This window comes from Bison bison, unplaced genomic scaffold (genome assembly GCF_000754665.1).
Source record: "Bison bison bison isolate TAMUID 2011002044 unplaced genomic scaffold, Bison_UMD1.0 scf7180017864163, whole genome shotgun sequence".
Taxonomy (NCBI): Eukaryota; Metazoa; Chordata; class Mammalia; order Artiodactyla; family Bovidae; genus Bison; species Bison bison.
This window is the reverse complement of record NW_011494735.1, coordinates 2,092,671-2,108,266: the sequence shown is the minus strand read 5'-3', so window position 1 is coordinate 2,108,266 and position 15,596 is coordinate 2,092,671. Positions and strand designations below refer to the sequence as shown.

At 35.2% G+C, this 15,596-nt stretch overlaps 1 protein-coding gene across 2 annotated transcripts in view; it reads right to left on the bottom strand.

Annotated features, from left to right (window-relative positions):
- CPNE8 (copine VIII) overlaps positions 1 to 15,596 on the bottom strand; it is a 274,643-nt gene that overhangs the window by 14,544 nt on the left and 244,503 nt on the right. For both annotated transcript variants that reach the window (XM_010841510.1, XM_010841509.1), the window contains exons 17-18: positions 5,545 to 5,647; positions 3,420 to 3,477 (exon numbers count right to left, since the gene is read on the bottom strand). In XM_010841510.1, the coding sequence (XP_010839812.1) occupies positions 3,420 to 3,477; positions 5,545 to 5,647 (161 nt within the window). The remainder of the gene's footprint in view (positions 1 to 3,419; positions 3,478 to 5,544; positions 5,648 to 15,596) is intronic.

The following is a 15,596-nucleotide window of genomic DNA, read 5'->3' as shown; positions in this document are numbered from 1 at the left end:
GCAACCATCAAACTGGTCTTTATATTGTTATGCTTTTTTTTTTTTAACAACATGTTTTTTAAGTTTTACTTTTCTACATATTTTCAGGAATAAATATCTGGGGTGAAACATTGCCAGTACACATAATTGATAGTGAACCATCATCTAGTAATCTGCTTAGATATATAATATATGTCAATATTTAGTAAATTATATAAATTTCCATTAACAAGGCAATTAAATTATTTAAAATACAAAAAAACTTTTTTTCCTTTCCTATTTATAGGGATCTAAATAGGAAAATTCAATATACTCAAATATTTTCAATAATTAATTTCTTTTTTCTTCTAGGTTTGTTTTCAAAATTTTCATATTGCTTTGAGACATAAATGAACATTGATGGTGACATGTCATCAATCAGAGAATTTTCTCCTATATTATCTAATTTGCTAATAACTCATAATGATTACCCTACACTCACTCAAAAATAGAAAACAAAAATTAGATGATGTTCTGGGCCTCACCTTCCACAGTCCTCTACAATCTCCATTGGTCTTTGCGAGTGTTTCATTTCAGTTAAAGAAAATGGCAGTTATTCAGGCAATAATGTATTAGAATAATGTATTAGAATGTATTAGAATAAAAATATCAACCACTTTTCAGTATGTCCTTTGGGTTAAAAGGCTGCAGGTAGCAGAATTGGGAACTACACATTTGAGAGCAAGAAGAAAAGAAATGACATGTAAGTGGTGGAAGGGAAATGTTCACCCTTCAATTTTTCAGATCATCTGGTCCTTAAGGAGCCTGAAATCGTTAAGTCCCAGTTCCCCACCTGATCCCCTCTTTGGAAAAAAGATGTGTAAGAAACAGACCTGTATTTCTTTCTAGCCTTGGGAGACAAAATGATGTTAGAACCCCTTATATTTTCCCCCCTCTCCTAAACTTGGATCAAGGCAATTATATGGATACTACATTGACTTGTTGCATTTTAAGGGCAAAGAAATTCTGCTTTGAAAAAGTATACAGAAAGTTTTAAATTATTCTCATTGAAATTTAGAAATAAGATATTTAAATTCAGAAATAAGACATTACTCATTAATCTAACAGTTAATTTATATTTCTTCTACTTTCAAAGAATAGATGGCAATATGTTGTATTTCTTGCCTATGTAAACCTCTTGGTTGAAATACATGTAGATGTTGGATTTATGTAGTTAACTGAGAAAATATTCAAGTTTTACTTCAGTCTTTTCCTACTAATTTATATGCATACTATATAAACTTACTTGTGGTAGATTTGGAAGTGCCTAGAAAAAGGCTCCTCTGATAAGATAATACCAACTTGAATGTAACTCAGAAATTTTCTTCCATCAGGGTGAAAACAAAAATCAGCTGTTTCAGGACCCTAATTCCCTGTTTGTAGGCTTGCCAGAGGAAAATTTCACTTTAATTCCCAGGACAGAATTCTATGGGCAGGCAACTTCCTTATGTCTATAATCTTCACTCACTCTTCCTCTTGAGAAGAGTGATTCATAGGATAACTAAGATTGGGAGATGGAACTGACCTTGAATCTCTTTTTGGAGTATTCTATCCTCAGGTTGAAGGCAATTTCTCCCTGTGGCATGAGAAATAGGCAAGGCTCTGCTGTCCAGAGGAGGCCTTGAGATAAAGGTGAGGTCATTTAATTTTGGAGCAGAAAAGAAACAAGAAATCTGAGTTTGTGCACAGGGTAACTCAGATTCTCTAATTCTGAACTACTATTAATAAAACTTACATTTTGATTTCTATTTGAGTGACTCTTGCATATTTTTTTTGTTAGTTCAAGAAGTCAGAGGGGGAAATAATGAATTTTCATACCTCAAAACTCTGATAAATAATTCATGGGGAACAAAAGAATTGAGGAAAATAAATAAGTGTGGCTATTGTATGAGGATAGTACCCAAATAGCTGTGCCTGCTGCTTTGAATAGAAATCTATGACCAGAAATATTCACCAGGAAATGTCAGTTGCTCTGTATTCACACATTATGTGTGGGAGGTTGAGGAACAAATGACTGAGGTCTTACACCTAACAATGGTCTTCCACAGGACTCTGGGAGGCGTGGGATGTACCCAGTGAAAACTGCATAACTGAGAGGCAAAAGCAAATTAGTAACTGAAAAGGAAATTATAAATTACTTTAACCTAGCAATTGGTAAAGTTTGTGAATTGTAGCCTATCACTGCTCAATGCAGATGATCAAGTACACAAAGTATTAACAAGAAAGATGTGTCTTGGTTTTCCTGACTCCAGAAAGGTAGCTCAGATTCATGCCTGATGGACAATGAAAACAGATGTAAATATTCAGAGACAGAGAAAATATTAGCAGGAGCAACAGCAGGCAGGGCTAAACTGATTTTGCTTTAGAAACTGGAAGAGTATAACGATGCAAAGTGTGACCAGCCAAGTATGGGATCAAAGGAAAGAATCTCCAAGATCAGCAATGTAACTGCTGTGTTGTTTTGCCTGAGACTGACAGATCTATACTGTCCGTACTGGGGAGGCACTGGTGGTTAAGCAAGAATCATCTTAGTGATGATCATATTATGATTAGTCACCTATGTGCCTAAATTAACCTGTAACATACCAAGAGTTGTTTCAAATATTTTTAAATTATTCTAATTTCTAAAGTTCCAAGCTAAATACTCTCATTATCAATGTAAAAACACATGAATCAGGTGAATATTATGTGGTTATACAGTTGCTATCTAGCATAGAGTTCTCTTAAAGGAATCCATCAGGTGACAAGAAACAGACTAACTTTAGAGTTTACCCAGATTACTAGTTACATGAACACCCATCACTAATTGGCATTTGAAGATGGCTTGAGCCAACAGAAACAGAAAACTACCCAATACGTGAATTTAGCATAATTATATAGTCTTATTAAGTTTCAGATAGTCATATCCATTTTCATTTTACTTTAGTCTTTCATATGACAGAACATAAATATTTCTAAAGATAATGTCTATCAACTAGCCAAGGTCTGAAAATCCATTATCATGCTTCACAACATAGTGGTTTATTTATTTAGGGCTCACCCTTAAAAGTTTTTAGGGAACCCAGAGTGTGTTTTGCCTTAGGAACAAAAACTCAATTTATCACTCAATATTAAGGAATATTTTGAGGTACAATTCATCTATAATAAAACAGAAAACTACATGGTTGAATTAACCTATACTAGAGAGATAATGAACTACTCAGAAGACATTCTTTTAATTTGCTCACTTCAGTAGACGCTATCATGTGATATCTATGTCTGTATGTACATGGACATAGTATACAAATCCACATGCACACTCATATCCCTATATGCAAAAAAAAGAGTGATAGATATGTAAGTACATGATGAGTTACAGTTAATAAATTCCCAATTAACGCTATTGAAATTTTATTACTCACCATCAAATTCTGCTGGTCCAACACCTACTATAATTATTGACATTGGAAGTTTTGAAGCCTTCAAAGAGAATACAGAATTTGTTCACAATTAAGAAACTGAATTAGGAAAACAACTAAGAATTAGGAAGAAAATAATATCCTAAGTATTGACACTTTTTCACAGAAGTTCATTAAAATACTTTTGGACATATTTAATATTAACACAGAATAATATACTTGACTCCACTCTTATCCTTTCTGAACTCCATACATATGCTAATTCACTTGGATTTTCTTCAGGAATGACCAGTCTTGGATAATATTATTTTTTTTAAAAAACTGAGTATTTGCTTACACTTGCTATTTTCAGGCAAAATCTTCCTAAGCTGACTCTGGGTATCTTTAGTCTCTTTTTTCATGTTCTCTCTCTATTTGAAGATCTTTTTGTTACTGAAAGGTGAAAAAAGATACCATATTTGTGAAAAAGTAGTGCATGCATGCATGCTAAGTTGCTTCAGTTGTGTTTGACTCTGTGCAACCCTATGGACGGTAGCCTGCCGGCCTTCTCTGTCCGTGGGATTCTCCAGGCAAGAATACTGGAGTGGGTTGCCAGTGCCCTCTTCTAGAGGATCTTCCCAACTTAGGGATTGAACCCATGCCATTCTTGCATCGGCATGCAGGTTCTTTACCAATAGGGTCACCTGGGAAGAAAAAGTAGTACTCTATCTCATTTATAGTTATGGTTAGGAAAAGCAATTTTTATAGTAAATGTGTGACTACAATGATAATTATAGAAAGTTATTATTAGTATGATTAAATAATTTTATGCTAAGACTATGAGATCCACCAGCAGAAAGATGGAACAATATAGCAACCACATCATCAGGTCGTTGAAATATGAATAATTGTTCTTCAGTACATGTCCTATTAGTTTATTTTTTATTTTAAGTTTTTTAAAAATTTTAATATTGGCCGCCATAACACGTGTGAAGTGATACCTAACTGGGGTTTGGGTTTGCATTTTCCAAATATTAGTGATGTTGAGGCTCTTTTAGCTTGTTGATCATTTGTGTATCTTCTTTGGAGAAACACCTTTCAAGTTTTTTTTTTTAACTTTTTCTTTTGTATAGGAGTGAAAGTGAAAGTTAGTTGCTCAGTCATGTCTGACTCTTTGCGATCCCATGGACTGTAGACCGCCAGGCTCTTCTATCCATGGAATTCTCCAAGCAAGAATCCTGGAGTGGATTGCCATTCTCTTCTCCAGAGGATCTTCTTGACCCAGGGATCAAACCAAGATCTCTTGCATTGTGGGTAGATTCTTTACCATCTGAGCCACCAGGGAAGCCCAATATAGCCAACTAACAATGGTTTCAGGTGAACAGTGAAGGGACTCAGCCATACATATACATATATCCATTCTTTCCCAAACTTCCTTTCCATCCAGGCTCCCACATATTATGCAAGATAGTGTGCCACATAATGCGCAAGCTTTTACCTCTCTTTCATTTTGTGTTTGGTTTTGCTAAGTATATGTCTATAGAAATTTGATTTTTCCCACATGTAACTAGTTTTTCTCACACAAACAGCTAATTATATGCTAGTAATAATTATGTCATTAATATGCCATTAATAATTATGAAATATGATAAACAATCTTTCATACAACCATTTTTACTAATGTCTACTTTGTGTCAAATACTGCTCAACTTGAATATAGAAAGGTAAGTAAAACCAGATATAATTTTATAGATTGCAATCTAATAAATATAGATTTTATAGATTATAGTCTAATAAAGAAGACAATCAATTAATCATAAATGTAGCACATAATTAGAAACTAGTCCCCACCCAGTTCTATAAACATAGAAATTAGCACAGTTCTCCTGTAACTGAAATGCAAATATTAATAAATATTCTGTACAAATTATAAGACTATATACATTAAACTAATAAACACACTCATGCACATGAAGTTGATGATATTATTTATTTTTATTTATAAAAGAGTTGTCTAGATAATGCACTGGCTGCAAAGGCATGGGCATTTTGTTTCACAGTTAAGTCAACTAAGAAGACTTCAGTTAATTAACCTAAGTAGCACCATGCTTTCATTTAGCCAGCCCAAGACAGAATGACTCCTACTTACATTAACTATGGACTCCTTAGTTTGAGCCATATCTGAGATAACACCATCTGTCACAATTAGGAGCACAAAATACTGGGAGCCATCCTTTACGGAAGCAGCATATCTGAAAGGCAAATAAAAGGTAAACAATACCCAAAATAAAACAGTTTCTCTCACATGATAGCTGCTAAATATAATTAGGAATAGTCAACACATCTGTTAATCTCAAGAAAATATTTAAACATTTGTTAGGAGCCTACATTATGCAAATTCTCAAGTATACAGTTTTTTTCCCTCTGAAATAGCACACTAGAATAACAGCATGCTGCTAGAATAACAGCATACAAGATATCACACTAGAATAACAGCATACTGGATGCTGGCACACAGAAATGCTGGGAAGCCTTAGAAATTCATTCACTAATAAAAGGTGAGCTGGAAGGTATGTTACCACAGAGGAATGGCTATGGCTTTTGGAAATAGACATCTTGTCTAAGCAACACATAATGTGTATGATCTTCTACATAAATTGCATAAGCTACCTAAACTTTATTTTCTTATCTTTAAAATCAAGATAATGCAACTTTCTATTGTTAATAAGGAAATTTCATGTATGGTAGTAAATATTTATACCGTTATACACTGGTAGATTTTTATGTATGTTAAATTATATAAATGATTTTTCTTGTTTTGGAACTAGATAGCAGTGATGATTGCATAACACTGTGAAAATGCTGAATGTCATTGAACTGTAAACTTTAAAATGGTTGGTTTTATGTCATGTGAGTTTCACCTTAATTAAAAAAATGCAACAGAAGAAAAGAAATACTTTTTGACAAAGCTATAGTTCTAGGTCTTTAATACATGTTAAATTGGTGAAAGATGAGAAGGAAAATATAAAAAACAAAGGCAAAAATTAGGCATGTAATGAGAACATATTCTAGTACTTATCTTCTGTACTCTACTGCAGAATTCTCACCAAATAATACTAGAAATAAACAGGAGAATTTTACTACTATATTTTCTCTTTTTTTCCATTTTGTTCTCCCATTCTGAGTATCTTGATGATATTCTCAATAGAATATGTTTTATGACTTTTAGTACATAGTATAATGGTCATATCTAGTAATGAAGAAGCATTATGGTGCTCATAGAGGGCAGTTTATAAAAAATCATCAAGTAAATCACAGAAAAATTATTTCAATGAAATATCTGTTGATTATCAATGGAAATCAGTACCTGATGGACTCTATAATAATAAAGTTTGAATACATTGTGGACAAACCAATGGCCTAATAGATCAGGGCAAAATTTATTTCTTGTAAAGCAGAATTAATAACTATATGAACAAGAAACACTACAACTTTGCCACAGACAAGAGAAACTAATAATTACACATCTGTTAATAAAATGTATGGTAATTTTATAGACTTATGAAGAGAATACAGTCTAAGTGACAGTTTCATACACTATGGAACCAGTTCTACAACATATAGTCAAAAATGCTCCCACAATGTTGAACAACTGATCTTGGCACTAAGACATTTGTATTAATGTGACCGTAACATAAGCAATGGAAAATCCAAAGTATGAACCTACTCTCCTACTTTATATTAAAATTTTTTTTCTTAAGAAATAGGATAATGTCCCTTAGGAGTTAATTAAAAAAAAATTTAAGTACTCATTATTTTTAAAAAGCATTTTTTACTGACTATTCCTCAAAAACATAGGGTTTATATTTCATGTGATTAACAGGAGGAAGCTCTATACAGTAGCAAAAACAAGAATGGGAGCTGACTGTGGCTCAGATCATGAACTCCTTACTGCAAAAGTCAGGCTTAGATTGAAGAAAGTAGGGAAAATCACTAGGCCATTCAGGAATGACCTAACTCAAATCCCTTATTATATGGTAGAGGTGACAAATAGATACAAAGGATTAGATCTGGTAGAGAGAATCCCTGAAGAACTATGGATGGAGGTTCATAACTATACAGGAGGTGGTGACCAAAAGCACTGAAAAGAAAAAGAAATGCAAGAAGGCAAAGTGATTGTCTGAGGAGGTTTTACAATAGCTGAGAAAAGAAGAGAAACAAAAGGCAAGTGAGAAAGGGAAAGATATACCCAGCTGAATGCAGAGTTCCAAAGAATAGCAAGGAGAGATGAGAAAGCCTTCTTACATGAACAATGCAAAGAAATAGAAGAAAACAACAGAATGAAAAAGACTAGAGATCTCTTCAAGAAAATTGGTGATATCAAGGGGATATTTCATGCAAGGATGGGCATGATAAAGGACAGAAACAGTAATCACCTAACAGAGCAAAAGAGATTAAGAAGAGGTGGCAAGAATACACAGAACTATATAAGAAAGGTCTTAATGACCTTTAAGGTCATCATGGTTATCTGGTGATAAACCATGATGGTGTGGTCACTCACACAGAGCCAGACATCCTGAAGTGTGAAGTCAAGTGGGCCTTAGGAAGCATTACTGCAAACAAAGCTAGTGGAGATGATGGAATTCCAGCAAGCTATTTCAAATCCCAAAAGGTGATGCTGTTAAAGTGCTGCACTCAGTATGTCAGTAAATTTGGAAAACTCAGCAGTGGCCAAAGAATTGGAAAAGGTCAGTTTTCATTCCAATCCCAAAGAAGGGAAATGAAAAAAAAAAATGTTCAAACTACCATACTATTGGGCTCATTTCATATACTAGCAAGGTGATGCTCAAAATCTTTCAAGCAGGCTTCAATAGTATGTGAACCAAGAACTTCTAGGTGTACAAGTTTGACTTAGAAAAGGCAGAGGAAACAGAGATCAAATTGCCAACTTTCACTGGATCATAAAGAAACCAAGAGAATTTCAGAAAAACATCTGCTTCTGCTTCATTGACTATGCTAAAGCCTTCAACTGTGTGGATCACAACAAACTGTGGAAAATTCTTAGAGATGAGAATACCAGACCACTTTACCTGTGTCCTGAGAAACCTGTGTGCAGGTCAAGAAGCAACAGTCAGAACCAAACACGAAACAACAGACTGATTTAAAATTAGAAAAGAAGTGCAATAAAGCTGTATATTGTCACCCTGCTTATTTAACTTATATGCAGTGTACATCATGAGAAATGCAGGGCTAGATGAAGGACAAGCTGGAATCAAGATTGCAGGGAGAAATATCAACAACCTCAGATGTGCAGATGATACCACTCTAATGCAGAAAGTGAAAAAGAAAGAGACTGTTGAAGAGGGTGAAAGTTGATAGTGAAGAAGTTGGCTTAAAAATCAACATTCAAAAAAGAAAGATCACAACATCTGGTCCCATTACTTCATTGCAAATAGAAGGGGAAAAAGTGGGAACAATGACATATTTTCTTTTCTTGGGCTCCAAAATTACTGTGGGCAGTGACTGCAGTCATCAAATTAAAAGATACTTACTACTTGGAAGAAAAGCTATCACAAACCTAGACAACATATTGAAAAGCAGAGACATCATTGCCAACAAGGTCCATATAGTCAAAGGTGTGGTTTTTCCAGTAATCCTGTACAGATATGAGAGTTGGATCATAAAGAAGGCCAACTGTTGAAGAATTGATACTTTTGAATTGTGGTGCTGGATAACCCTCTTGAGAGTCCCCTGGACTGCAAGGAAATCAAATCAGTCAATCCTGATGGAAATGAACTCTGAATATTTCTTAGAACCACCTGATGCTAAGAGCTGACTCATTGAAAAACACCCTGATACTGGCAGGAGGAGGAGGGTCAAAGGATGAGATGGTTGGATAGCATCACTGACTCAAAGGGTATGAGTCTGAGCAAACTCTGGGAAATAGTGAAGGATAGGGAAGCCTGGCACCCTGAAGTCTATGGGGTCTCAAAGAGTGGGACGTGAGTTAGCGACTGAACAACAGTAACAATAAATGGTAGAGAGAGATGCTTCTATGAGTTCAACAACAGTATGGCTTTTATGATTTTCATACCAAATTATGCTTTAAAAATGGCGAGATGGATTATAAAAAATTGAGTATTATGTAATATAAATATTACTCTAGGTGGCTTAATTGATCTCTTTTTGGTGGGGGGGTATTATTTACCTTTTGAAAATTAATTTTCACTGGAGTGTAGTTGATTTACAAGGTTGTGTTAGTTTCTTGCTGCTGTACAGAAAGATGAATCAGTTATACATATATTCACTATTTTGTGGATTATTTCCCCATGTAAGACGTTGAAGAGTATGGAGTAGAGTTCCCTGTGTTATACAGTAGGAAATCGCAACCCACTCCAGTGTTCTTGCCTGGAGAATCCCAGGGACGGTGGAGCCTGGTGGGCTGCTGTCTATGGGGTTGCACAGAGTCGGACATGACTGAAGTGATTTAGCAGCAGCAGCAGCATTACAAGTTATCTACATTATATATAGTAGTATGTAGGTATTAATCCAGATATCCCAATTTATCCTTCCCTCACCTTTCCCCCTTGGCAAACATAAATGTGTTTTCTACATTTGTGACTATTTCTATTTTTTTTAAAAATAAGTCCACTTGTACTATTTTCTATTTCTAGATTCCACATATAAGCAATATCCTACAATATTTGTCTTTCTCTGTCTGATTTACTTCACTCAGTTTGACAATCTCTAGGTCCATCCACGTTGCTGCAAATGGCATTATTTCATTCTTTTTCGTGATTAATATCCCATTATACATATGTACCAAATCTTCTTTATCCATTTCTCCATCAATGGATATTTTGGTTCCTACCACGTCCTGGCTACAATGAACACTGGGATGCAGTTATTTTTTGAACTACAGTTTTCTTGGATTATATGCTCCTGAGTGTGATTGCTGGATCACATTGGTGATGGACAGGGAAGCCTGGCATGCTGCAGTCCATGGGGTCACAAAGAGTTGGATACGACTGAGTGACAGAACTGATTACTATTTTCAGGTTTTTAAAGGAACCTCTATACTGTTTTCCTTGGAAGGAAAGTTATGACCAACCTAGACAGCATATTAAAAAGCAGAGACATCCCTTTGTCAACAAAGGTACGTCTAGTCAAGGCTATGGTTTTTCCAGTGGTCATGTATGGATGTGAGAGCTAGACTATAAAGAAAGCTGAGTGCCAAAGAATTGATGCTTTTGAACTGTGGTATTGGAGAAGACTCTCAAGAGTCCCTTGGACTGCAAGGAGATCCAACCAGTCCATCCTAAAGGAGATTAGTCCTTGGTGTTCATTGGGAGGACTGATGTTAAAGCTGAAACTCCAATACTTTGGGCATATGATGTGAAGAGCTGACTCATTTGCAAAGATCCTGATGCTGGGAAAGATTGAGGGCAGGAGGAGAAGGGGACAACAGAGGATGAGAGGATTGGATGGCATCACTGACTCAATGGACATGGATTTGGGTGGACTCCGAGAGTTAGTGATGGCCAGGGAGGCCTGGCGTGCTGCGGTTCATCGGGTTGCAGAGTCAGACACGACTGAGTGACTGAACTGAACTGATACTGTTCTGCATACTGGCTATACCAATTTACATTCCCACCAACAGGGTAGGAGGGTTCCCCTTTTCTCCACACTCTATTTAGCATTTATTGTTTGTAGATTTTTTTTTTTTGATGATGACATTCTGACTTATGTGAGGTGATACCTCATGGTAGTTTGACTTGAATTTATCTAATAATTACAGATGTTAAACATCTTTTCATGTAATTTTTGGTCATCTGTAGGACTTCTTTGGAGAAATGTCTTTAGATCTTTTGCTCAATTAAAAAAATTTTTTTTTGTATTGAGCTGCATGAGTTGTTTATATATTTCTGAGATTAATCCTTGGTCAGTTGTTTCTTTTGAAAATATTTAATCCATTCTGTGGGGTTGTCTTTTCATTTTAAGGTTTGCTTCACTGTGCAAAAACTTTTAAGTTTAATTGGGTCCTATTCATTTATTTTGGTTTTTATTTTCATTCCTCTGGGAGGTGGATCAAAAAATCTGTCTGCAACATGTCAAAGAGTGCTCTGCCTATGTTTTCCCTAAGAGATTTATGATATCCAGTCTTATATTTAGGTCTTTAATCCTTTTTTAATTTCTTTTTTTATATAGTGTTAGAGAATGTTCTAATTTCATTGTTTTGCATGTAGCTGTCCAGTTTTCCATTGGACAGCACCACTTATTGAAGAGACTCTTCTCCAGTGGATTTTCTTGCCTCCTTTGTCATAGATTAGTTGACCATAGGTGCATGGGTGTATCTATGGACTTTCTATTCTGTTTCACTGATCTATATTTCTATTTTTGTGCTAGTACCATATGTCTTGATTATTGTAGCTTTCTAGTTTAATCTGAAGTCAAGAAGCCGTATTCCCTCAGCTCTATCTTTCTCAATATTGTTTTGATTTTTAGAGATATTTTGTGTTCCCAAACAGTTGTAAATGTTTTTGTTCTAATTCTGTGAAAAATGCTATTGCTAATTTGGCAGGAGTTGAATCTATAGATTACTCTGGGGTAATATAGTCATTTTGATGACACTGATCCTTCCAATCCAAGTACATGGTATAGTGCTCCATCTGTTTGTGTCATCTTTTAATTTCTTTCTTCAGTATCTTATAGTTTTCTGAGCATAGGTCCTTCAATAGGTTTATTCTGAGGTATTTTATTCTTTTTGATGTGATGGTAAATAGGATTGTTTCCTTAATCTCTCTTTCTGATCTTTCATTGCTAGTGTATAGAAATACAAGGCATTTCCATGCATAAATTCTGTATCCTGCAACTGCATCAAATTCATTGATGAGCTTTGGTAGCTTTTTGATAACATCTTTAGGATTTTCTATGTATAGTATCATGTCATCTGCAAACAGTGACAGTTTTAATTCTTATTTTCCAATTTGGATTTCTTTCATTTCTTTTTCTTATATGATTGTTTTGGCTAGGACTTCCAAAACTATGTTTAATAAAAGTGGCAAGATGGACACCCTCGTCTTGTTCCTGATCTTAGAAGAAATGCTTTCCATTTGTCACTGTTGAGAATGATGTTTACTGTGGGTTTGTCATACATGGCCTTTATTATGTTGAGATATGTTCCCTATGGTTTTCCCAGTGATCATGTACAGTTGTGACAGAAGGTCCAAAGAATTGATGCCTTTGAATTGTGGTGCCGGATAAGACTCCTGAGAGCCCCTTGGACAGCAAGGAGATCAAACCAGTCAGTCTTAAGGGAAACCCTGAATACTTGTTGGAAGGACTGATGCTGAAGCTGAAACACCAGTATTTTGGTCATCTGATGCAAACAGCTGGCTCATTGGAAAAGTTCCTGATGCAGGGAAAGATGAGAGCAGATGGAGAAGAGGGTGTCAAGAGGATGAGATGGCTGGATGGCACTGATGAAATGGACATGAACTTGGCAAACTTTGGGAGATGATGAGAAGCAGAGAGGCCTAGTGTGGTGTAGCACATGGGGTTGCAAAGTGTCAGACATGACTGGGTGACTAAACAGCAGCAACAACTTGTTCCCTGTATGCTCACTTTCTGGAGAGTTTTTATAAAAAACTACTGTTGAATTTTGTTAGAAGTTTTTTCTGAGTATCTACTGAGATAATCATATTGATTTGATTTTTCATTTTGTTCATGTGGTGTTATCACATTGATTTGTGCATATTGAAGAATTCTTGCATCTCTGGATAAATTCCACTTGATCATGGTGAATGATCCTTTTAATGTGTTGTTGGATTTGGTTTGCTAGTATTTTGTTGAATATTTTTGCATCTATGTTCATCAGTGATACTGTCCTATAATTTTCTTTTTTGTAATATCTTTGTATGATTTTGGTATTAGGGAGATGGTGAGCACACAACTTAGGAGTGTTCCTTCCTCTGCAATTTTTTGGGAAAAGATTGAGAAGGATAGGTGTTAATGCTTCTCCAAATATGTAATATTAGTAGAATTTGACTGTGAAGCCATCTGGTCCTAGACTTGTGTTTGCTGCAAATTTTCTAAGCACAGTTTCATTTTCAGTATTTGTGACTGGTATGTTTATATTTTCTGTTTCTTCTTGGTTTAGTGTGGAAGGTTGTAACTTTGTCCATTTCTTATATGTTGTCCATTTTATTGGCATATAGTTGCTTGTAGCGGTTTCTTATGATTTCTTTGTATTTCTGTGGTATTGGTTATGCTCCTTTTTCATTTCTAATTGTATTGATTTGAGTTCTCTTCCTCTTTTCTTGATTAGTCTGGCTGAAGTTTATCAAATTTTATCTTTTCAAAGAACCAGTTTTTAGTTTCACTGATCTTTGCTGTTGTTTCTTCTGTCTCTATTTCTGTTCTTTATTATTTCTTTGCTTCTACTAACTTTAGGTTTTGGTTTTTCTTCTTTTTTAGTTGTTTTATGTGTAAGGTTAGGTTCTTAATTTGACATTTTTTCTTGTTTCCTGAGGTAAGTTTGTATGGATTTAAACTCTAACTTTCTTTTACTCACTATTTGCATGGAAAATCTTTTTATCCCTTTGCTTTCAGTCTGTATGTGTCCCTAGGTCTGAAGTGGGTCTCTTGTAGACACCATAATATGGGTCTTGTTATTGCATCTATTCAACCAGTCTTTTGATTGGAGGCTTTAATCCGTTTAAGGTGTCTATCCATATGTATGTTCCTATTGCCATTTTCTTAATTATCTTGGATTTTTAAAAAACTTTTTTGTATTGGAGTATAGCCAGTTAACAAACAATGTTGTGATAGTTTTAGGTGAACAGCAAAGGGACTCAGCCATACATGTATTTCTTCCCTTATTTTTTCGTTTTCTTCTCTTGTGGTTTGATGACTATCTTTAGTGTTGTGGTTGGGATACATTTCTTGGGAGTGTGTGTATCTACTGTAGATTTTGGTTTGCTGTTTCTGTGAGGTTTTGATATAGTAGTCTATATATGTTCAAGGTTGCTTTAAGTTACTGGTGTTCTTCTTGCCTTGAGAAGTTCCTTTAGCATTTGTTGAAAGCTGGTTTGGTGGTTCTGAATTCTCTTAGTTTTGGCTTCTCTGTAAAGCTTTTGATTTCTCCACTGAATCAAAATGAGAGCCTTTCTGCATAAGAGTATTCTTGGTTGTAAGTTCTTCTTTTTCATCACTTGAATTATATCATGCCACTCCATTCTGACCTGTAGAGTTTCTGGTGATATATAAGTTGATAACCTCTTGTGAATTCCCTTTTATGTTATTTATTGCTTTTCTCTTTTTACTTTCAACATATTTTCCTTGTCTGTAATTTTTATCAATTTTATTAATATGTATCTTGGCATGTTCCTCCTTGGAATTGTCCTGTATGGGACTCCCTGTGACTTCTTCACTTCAGTGTTTCCTTTCTCATGTTAGGGAATTTTTCACCTACAATATCTTCAAATGTTTTCTGACTCTTTCCCTTCTCCTTCTGGGATCTCTATAATACAAATGAGACCTCAAGGCCACTGTGACTGTCCTCATTTCTTTTCATTCCTTTTTCTTTTTTTTATTGAAGTATAATTGACTTACAGTGTTGTGCCAGTCTCTGCTGCACAGCAAAGTAACTCTGTTATACACATTTAAACATTATTTTCTATATTCTTTTTCAGTATGGTTTACACAGACTACTGAGTATAGTTCCTTGCACTATATATTAGGACCTTGTTTTTTATACATTCTTTTTTTAAAAATTCTGTTCTGAGGTAGTGATTTCCGCTACTCCATCTTCCAGCTCACTTACTTGTTATGCTCCCTCATCTTTTATTTTTTCTAAACATAGAAAATCACTGCAGATGGTGACTGCAGCCATGAAATTAAAAGACGCTTACTCCTCGGAAGAAAAGTTATGACCAACCTAGATAGCATATTCAAAAGCAGAGACATTACTTTGCCAACAAAGTAGTCAAGGCTATGGTTTTTCCAGTGGTCATGTATGGATGTGAGAGTTGGACTGTGAAGAAAGCTGAGCACCGAAGAATTGATGCTTTTGAACTGTGGTGTTGGACAAGACTCTTGAGAGTCCCTTGGACTGCAAGGAGATCCAACCAGTCCATTCTGAAGGAGATCAGCCTTGGGTGTTCTTTGGAAGGAATGATGCTGAAGCTGAAACTCCAGTAC